Source organism: Sinocyclocheilus rhinocerous, unplaced genomic scaffold, assembly GCF_001515625.1.
Source record: "Sinocyclocheilus rhinocerous isolate Xijiao unplaced genomic scaffold, SAMN03320098_v1.1 scaffold5890, whole genome shotgun sequence".
NCBI lineage: Eukaryota > Metazoa > Chordata > Actinopteri > Cypriniformes > Cyprinidae > Sinocyclocheilus > Sinocyclocheilus rhinocerous.
The window spans coordinates 56,386-65,082 of NW_015642844.1; the positions used below are offsets into that span (position 1 = coordinate 56,386).

General features: G+C 42.2%; 2 protein-coding genes across 2 annotated transcripts in view; both read right to left on the reverse strand.

Moving 5' to 3' along the window:
• LOC107756856 (nebulin) overlaps window positions 1-724 on the reverse strand; it is a 27,328-nt gene extending 26,604 nt beyond the window's left edge. Inside the window, exon 1 of the mRNA XM_016574164.1 lies at window positions 631-724. Within this exon, the coding sequence (XP_016429650.1) occupies window positions 631-723 (93 nt within the window). The 5' untranslated portion in view covers window position 724. The remainder of the gene's footprint in view (window positions 1-630) is intronic.
• Window positions 725-2,969: 2,245 nt separating this feature from the next.
• The window catches only part of LOC107756860 (LIM zinc-binding domain-containing Nebulette-like), an 11,363-nt gene continuing 5,635 nt past the window's right edge, over window positions 2,970-8,697 (reverse strand). The window contains exons 3-4 of the mRNA XM_016574167.1: window positions 4,706-4,790; window positions 2,970-3,718 (exon numbers count right to left, since the gene is read on the reverse strand). Of these exons, the coding sequence (XP_016429653.1) occupies window positions 3,605-3,718; window positions 4,706-4,790 (199 nt within the window). The 3' untranslated portion in view covers window positions 2,970-3,604. The remainder of the gene's footprint in view (window positions 3,719-4,705; window positions 4,791-8,697) is intronic.

Genomic DNA, 8,697 nt, shown 5'->3' on the forward strand with positions numbered 1-8,697 from the left:
GAAACACACAGCGTCTCCCTGACATGGCTGCATCAACACTACTGCTGTTCCTGAAACCACGCCTTCTTTCTTTGCGTGCACATTTGGGCTGCATTATGCTAATATTTCCACATAGTGATGTAGATATGTGGGGGCGTGTTAGAACGAGCCGTTTTAGGTAGGCGTGGCTTAACTTTTATAAAGAATATCTCTTTGGATTTGAGACTTTAGTCTTTGCAACTTTACAGATCTTTATGCACCAAGAGCTTGTAACACTCCAAAGAGAAAGGAAAACTTGAAATCGCATCATATGACCCCTTTAAGTATTTTGAGAGCATAGGGAGACTCGATTACATCATTCACAGTGCTTCATGGGAGTGGGCGGAGCTAAAGAGATCTATTTGCCCGTTTTACTCTCCGATTGGTGGAGAATTCCCTGCAGAATCATGGGTAATGTAGTTTTTATACCAGGTACATGATTATCTAAAAATAGGTTATAATAATGCAGGCTGATGGCTTCAACAAAAGCCTAAACCATTAATTAACAACCTCGTAGAACACATTAGGTCTGTCTTTACTGGTTTATAAGTTACCATTAAAAAAAATTTTCCCTAAAGAATAAAATGAATGGAATTTCTACTTCACACTCACCTCATGGGCTGCTGAGCTTGGATCAGGACTCAGATCAGAACTCGGATCAGGATTCATATCAGGACTCAGATCAGAAATCGGATCAGGATTCATATCAGGACTCAGATCAGAAATCGGATCAGGACTTGGATCACGATTCAGATCAGAATTCGGATCAGGTTTTGGACCAGGACTCGGATCAGGATTCGGATCATGACTCGGATCAGGATTCGGATCAGGTTTTGGATCAGGACTTGGATCAGGATTCAGATCAGAAGTCGGATCAGGTTTTGGACCAGGACTCGGATCAGGATTCAGATCAGGTTTTGGATCAGGACTTGGATCAGGATTCAGATCAGAAGTCGGATCAGGTTTTGGACCAGGACTCGGATCAGGATTCAGATCAGGTTTTGGATCAGGACTTAGATCAGGATTCAGATCAGGATTCGGATCAGGACTCGGATCAGGATTCAGATCAGAAGTCGGATCAGGATTCGGATCAGGATTCAGATCAGGATTCGGATCAGGATTCAGATCAGAAGTCGGATCAGGTTTTGGACCAGGACTCGGATCAGGATTCGGATCAGATTTTGGATCAGGACTTGGATCAGGATTCAGATCAGGATTCGGATCAGGATTCGGATCAGGACTCGGATCAGGATTCAGATCAGAAGTCGGATCAGGATTCGGATCAGGTTTTGGATCAGGACTTGGATCAGGATTCAGATCAGGATTCGGATCAGGATTCAGGTCAGAAGTCGGATCAGGTTTTGGATCAGAACTTGGATGAAGACCTGGATCGGCTGTGACAGCTGCTGGAGAATCCTGTGAGAAACACACACACACACACGCGGTGTGAGAGCGGCCAGTCGTGTGAAGGTCACCGTGACTCTGCTCGGCACGGTCAGTGCTCTCACCTCAGCGGTCAGCTCCACACCTCCGTCCATCTGTCCAGCAGCAGACATGACTGAAACACAAACTCAGAGCTCAGAGCTCAGCACTGGACGCAGCCGACCGGAGCGACGCTTCAGCCCGACTGACCAGCTTCTGCTCCGGAACGGACCTTATCAGAGACGCTTCCCCGTTTAGAAACACTCGAGCGTTATCACTGCTGGAGGAGAAAGTGTCGCACACAGAAAGGAATGTGCAGAGATATGTGCACCTCACACTAACCATTACCATAACTAGTCCTAGTGCTCATAGTGATGACAGCAAACCAAGTACTGAAGTTCAGAGTGTGCCGATAAAACACACACGAGCCTCACACTAACCCTCAGTTAACCAGCACTGATGCTGACTACTAAAACTAGTGCCAGAGATCCGACTGAAACTGAGACAATGAGCTCACATCCATCAGCTCGAGTTCATTCGTACGACTCGTGTCGTTCACCACAGACAGCAGTTACTACTTCTGATGCAGAACATTCACATCTGTGTGTGTGTGTGTGTGCGGATCAGGTATTACCCACATTATGGGTCCACACAAAGATGGCAATATACAAAATCCTTGACCTTGTGGGGACATGAGGAAAACAGCTTATAAATCCTACAGAATGAAGTGTTTTGAGAATCTAAAAATGCCTGTAGTTTTGTGTGAGGGGAACCAGATCATAACAATCCTCAAAAACACAAAAGAGCTTGATTAATATTTCAGTCTCCAGTCATCTCAACACAAATATTGATTTTCATCTTAACTACAGGAAGACTACTGTTATAAACCTACTTCAGAAAACGAGTTTATTTGATTTGACTGATTTTAACTATTTCAGATAATAATAATAATAAAATTGAATAAAACACTATTTTTCAGGAATTTCACAATGAAAATATTTTTAATTCATGTTTTAATTTATATAAAAAATTATTTGAGTAAAATTCTAAAAAAGTGAATTGAAATTATGAATTAGAACAAAAATGAAATGTTTTGTTGTAAAATAATTGTTATATTTTCACTTGATTATATTTTAAACGATTTATTTGATTACCACAGTTGTTTGATGATACATTTGTAATAAATCATAACACAGAATTTAGGAAAGATAAATTAAAATGGAATTTGGTAATAAAGAAATAAAGAAATTACCTTTCATTTGGTCATATAATTACATTAAAAATGTAATTAAATTGCTACATTGTTAAAGTTTCATAAATTAATTTGATTAGATATGTTTTTTGATGTTTAAAAATTAATGAAACCATTAAAATTAAAATGGAAAACACAGAATTTGAATCATAGAGTCCACATACTTCCCAACATGAAACTATCTGAACATCAGCAGCTCTAAACGACCAACAAATCAAACACATGAACACAAGTCAGAGAGGACGTTCAGTGGAGTAAATGTGTTCAAAACCCTGTTTCCTCTTTTCATTCGCTCTAATTATAGAGCAGCGTTTAAGGGCCTGCTAAAAACGGTTTGTGGGATTGAGGCGCTCTCGTTTTCTAAGTTTGACAAACATGTGTGAGACAGCAGTGAGTCTGGATGAGGGAATGATGAGGCACAATCACAGGAAAAGCTAAACGCTTTAACCATCAGAATCCAAAAAGAGAAAAGCAAAACATAAACAGAGTGAAAACACAGGACAGACCGAGCAGACCATCCGCCTCCGTCAGTGACATCACGGCGCGTCTGGCAGGTTTCATGAGCTTCCTCAAACACCTCAAAGTCAAAGATCTCACGATGAGTGAGAGCTCAGGAGACACAGAGACAGATCAGATCAACAAGCATTCATCAGGGATGTTATTCTGGAGATATTATGAATCCTGAGAACATGATCAGAGCGAAAGACAGAAGATCATCTCACCTGCGTCTCAGTGTGATCTCAGAGTCGCTCCAGTCGCTGAGGAATAAGGTCCGGTCATTTTCATTCACAGTGACAGTAGTGTGATGTTGTGTGTTTGTTATCAGAGACCAAAGCACCTCAGACGCTCTCTCTCACACACACACACACACACACACACAGACGGTTTTACCGCGGTATAGCGATCAGTGTTTCATACGTTACTGATGTGTTCCTGTGTTCTTCTGAGTCTCTGCAGCTCCGGTGTGTCTGTGACGATACTGAAGCCTCGGCCTTTACTCTCCTCAAAGTCTCGCTTATATCTCACCTGCAAACACACACAGCGGCATCACGAGGACATTACACTGTTCAATCAGTCGTAGAGTGATTCTGTCACACTGAGCTTCAGACACATGAATACTGTGATCACAGTCTGTCTGATCGAAGCACACACGTGTGACTGACAGCAACAGTTCAGACCAAATTAATGAAAGAATCACTTCCTGCAGGACTGAAAGCAGCCGATTCATACCAACCGAATGAACGACTCCCTGCAGGACTGTGATTCTTATAGTGGATTCAAACTGACTGAATAAATTAATCACTTCCTGCAGGGAGTCGTTCATCCGGTTGATTTGAATCCGCCGCTTTCAGTCCTGCAGGAAGGTGATTCTTTGAGAGGAGCAGCATCTGCTCTGGTCTGCCGTCACCTTCTGTCAGCTCAGTGTGACACACACACACACACACACACACTCTCTCACACACACACACACACACACACAAGGACACATGTTCGTGTGTCTCATCAGAACAGACCCGTGACCCGCTTTTAGGTCACAATCTTCCAGAGAAGCCTTGAAACACAGACACAGTGTGATGTAATGTGTGGGACATCAGCGTCGATGCCACAGCTCAATCGACCGAACACAGACAGTGATCTGAACAAACTCATCTGGACGTCTGGAAACAGAAACACTGCAGAATGTGAAATATGTATTACTCGTAGCGTTTCTCTGTTCATTTCTCAGATCGTCTCAGACTTTTGCATGTAGAACAATCTTTGTGATCAAATGCCAGTGTTAATCTAATCAATAACAGACGCGAGACTCTGGTTTCCAGATATCTGCAGTGTTTCTGTGAGTTTCTGCGTCTGCACGAACATCCAGAAGAATCAAAGGAAGAAAACTGGGTCACCCTCGTAAAACACGGTTTGGATTTCTGTTCGTTTGAAACTGGATGTTAGAGCAGCTCGTCATGAAGCGTTGAGCTCCAGCTCCGTGTCACGCGTGACCAGTAACATACGTGTGACTCTCACCTGACTCTGTAGTTCACTCTGCTGCTTCAGACGCAGGTTCTCCGGCGTGTCCGTCACGATAGTGAACGATGTCTTGGGATAGTGACTGCAAGCAAAACATGAACATGACGGTCACTCAAACTTTCATTACTGTATGATGGACAATACAGTTCATTCATGGCTGCATGTTAACACAGTGATTTACACAAAAGCTGCATAATATCTGGATCAGGAGTAGATGTTGTCATGTTTGGGTGGATTTTTCCTTTAACGCTCGACAAGAGCTAAAAATTAACCTGTTCTTCGGTGACGCGCCGATAACCTTTCTGCTCTAATCACAGTAATAATCATCTCCTCAAACTCTGAAAATAACACAATAGCTTTTCATCGTGACTTCACTGCTATTGTGTGATAAAAATAAAGCATGAATGCCCATTGAATCAGCAGAACGTTTCCCTGGCAACCACTGACCCCGCCCCCAAACACATATAACCAATCAGCTCCTGATGGCACGGGTGCAGCTGTCAATCAAACATCATCACCGGCACATGTGGAGGAAACGACGGAGCAGCAGGACAGGAAGTGAGGGAGTGACTGTATCCTGAGAGAGAAACATTTCCCATGAGCCTCCATCTCTGCCTGCATGAGGACAGGAAAGAACCAGCAGGTTAAATGAATCCAGATCGTGTGCAGTGTTCGTCTCACACCGCTGCAGCGCTTCAGTTTTCACATCTACAGTCGGAGAGTCTCTGTAGATGTGAACGAGAGTTTGTTTGTTTTTCTGTCCCGGATGCTCTACAATTACAGCTCATAAACCAGAGCAGAGAGACTCTCTAGAGAGACGCTAATGACCGCTTGACGAGTTTGATCCTCCTGAAATCTCTTCTGCTCACCAAGGCTGTCTTTATTTGATTCAAAAATATGACCGTTTAAAAAATCTGTTTTCAAATCAGCATATTAGAATGATTTCTGAAGATCATGTGACACTGAAGACTGGAGTAATGATGCTGAAAATACAGCTGCGCATCACAGAAATAAATTACATTTTAGCAGTTACAGTTTATTTTAAATTCTAATAATATTTCACATTTTACTGTATTTTTTTTAAACTAATAAAAATAGCCCTGGTGAGCAGAAGAGACTTCGTTCAGAAATAATAAAAAATCTTAATTATTCAGTAAAACACACATAAGAGGACACGCTCACAACACAAAAGCACAAAGTTCATTTGAAGATTCACAGCATTAAGTGGTGACTGAGCAGGACTGAACACGTGTGTGCGTGTGTATATCAGTGTGTGTGAGTGTGTGTATATGTGCATATGAGAGTGTGTGTGTGTTTGTGCATATGAGTGTGTGTGTGTGCATATGAGTGTGTGTGTGTGTGTGCATATGAGTGTGTGTGCATATAAGTGTGTGTGTGTGTGTGTGCATATGAGTGTGTGAGGGTGAGTGTGTGCATATGAGTGTGTGTGTGTTTGTGCATATGAGTGTGTGTGTGTGAGTGTGAGTGTGTGTGCATATGAGTGTGTGTGTATGTGTGCATATGAGTGTGTGTGTGTGAGTGTGTGTGTGTGTGTGTGTGTGTGCATATGAGTGTGTGTGTCTGTGTGAGTGTGTATATGAGTGTGTGTGTGTGTCTGTGTGAGTGTGTTTATGAGTGAGTGTGTGTGTCTGTGAGTGTGTATATGAGTGTGTGTGTGTGTCTGTGTGAGTGTGTTTATGAGTGAGTGTGCACGTGTGTGTGTGTGTGTGTGTTGAACAGGTCTTCTGTTGTGTTCAGGACTAGAGTTATTCTCGTCTCCACTAGCAACTCTGCTCACTTTGTTTGAATCATGATGCTCAGTCCAGAGAAACAAAGAGCCGCTCTGTGGGACACTGAGGTTCTGCGTCTGAGCCAAAGAACACGCAGAAACCTGAAAAACAGGAGCAGTGACCATCAAGGCTCCGTCTCAACCAACACACACTCACTAGAGAACACACTCGATCCCTCCTGATGATACACAGGCTCAGAGTCGCTCAGATCAGAGACGAAGCTCACGGCGGTGAGAGTGAACCGAGTGTCCAGTGAGAGTTGAGTTCAGGCCTGAAGTGAGAGCTCAACATCATCAACATGCCAATATGTTCATATATTTATTACAGTTAATTAAAACAACAACAACAACAAAAACATTTTTGTTATTTGAAATAAAATAAACATTAACCAAAATAAATAAACTATAACAAATTTACATTTATTTTATTTTGGTTATTTGCCAAGGCAAATAAAAGGCCAAAACCTGAAAGGCTCTCAGTGAACAAAACACATTTGATGGTTTGTATAAAAGTTGCTTGTAAATGGGCAGTCAGTCATGACATCTTCATGTGTGTGTCACACTCGTTCATTCATGAGTATCGAGCAGCTTCTGTTTTACAGCAGCAACAGTGATTAAACCGTAAATTCCCGAACTGAAGAGCATGAATTTCTGTCCTGCTTTGCATCGTAATGAAGGAAATAACAGAAGGAGACGTTTGTGAGCGAGATCAACCGCTCTGTTAATCATTTAGGCTCATTTGTTTTCATCGTCACACAAACGAGCGCTTCCTCTTTGATGTGACATCACGTGTGACCACGCTTGAATGGTCCGGATCAGAAGAAGAGGTTTCCATAGCAACGTCCCACACACACACACACACACACACACACACACACACCTGAGTGAGTGAAACTCTTCTCGGGAGCTGCTGCTTCACATAGATTCATCTGTTTCATGAACTCACATCCTCTGATATACACAACTGCTATTCATCTAAACAAAACAAAACATCCCACCTACTGCTCATACCTGTATATGCTATCATATCAAATATGATCTGTCCTGAATCACATGAGAATCATTCATCAGGAGTTTTATAATAATAATTACAGAAATCAGCATCTAAATATACAATCTGCCTTTTCAAAGAGCGACTCTGGAGCTCAAACACCTTGAGGAAACATCTGAATCCCGTCCGCTTCAGGAGACAAGCACTAAAACACTCGCAGTCTCTCCTCACATTCACTTTATTGGATAACACAAACTGCATTTCTCTGTTGTTCATCGCTGTGAAGGTGATTAAACACAAACAAGTGCAGAGATGAAGCACAACTGATGCTGTGTGGAAATCTGGACGACTGAAGCGATTGGATCGGCCCGCACACTGACCTGCGTAGGTGCACAAACACACACACACACACACACACAAACATGAACACACACTTAAACAACACTCAAGCACACATACACACTCACACATGTGAGCACTGTGTTTATGGGTTGTTTTACAGGTGCTTCTGTGGATTAAGTAAACCCTAAACACTGAACACGGTCTCCATATGAAGCACAGGCCAATGATCACAGATCCTGCTGAACATACACACGAGTCTCCCACACACACATGTCTCTCTGTGGTCTCTCGGTCTGATTCTCGTGAGCGTGGGGTGAGTGTGGGTGTTTCACTCCTGAGGGCAAGCGTTTGGCCAACATTCACACTGACCGGCACACACGCGCACACACACACACACACACACTCACATACATACATACATACATACATACATACACACACGCACACACTCACATACATACATACAGTCATGTGTTTAATGATGTGTTATTATATAATTCAGCACTCGTGTGATATGAGCTGCATTATATAAAGATGAAAGAGAAACGCTGCTGCTGTATTAATGATGCAATTCAGCTCCATCTGAGACCATCTGAATAGACAAACATCTGAACAAGCATCTGAACACAGACAAACAAACATCTGAACAAACATCTGAACAGACAAACATCTGAACAAAAATCTGAACACAGACAAACAAACATCTGAACAAACATCTGAACACAAACAAACATCTGAACAAACATCTGAACACAAACAAACATCTGAACACAAACAAAAATCTGAACACAAACAAACAAACATCTGAACACAGACAAACATACATCTGAACACAAACAAACAAACATCTGAACACAAACAAACAAA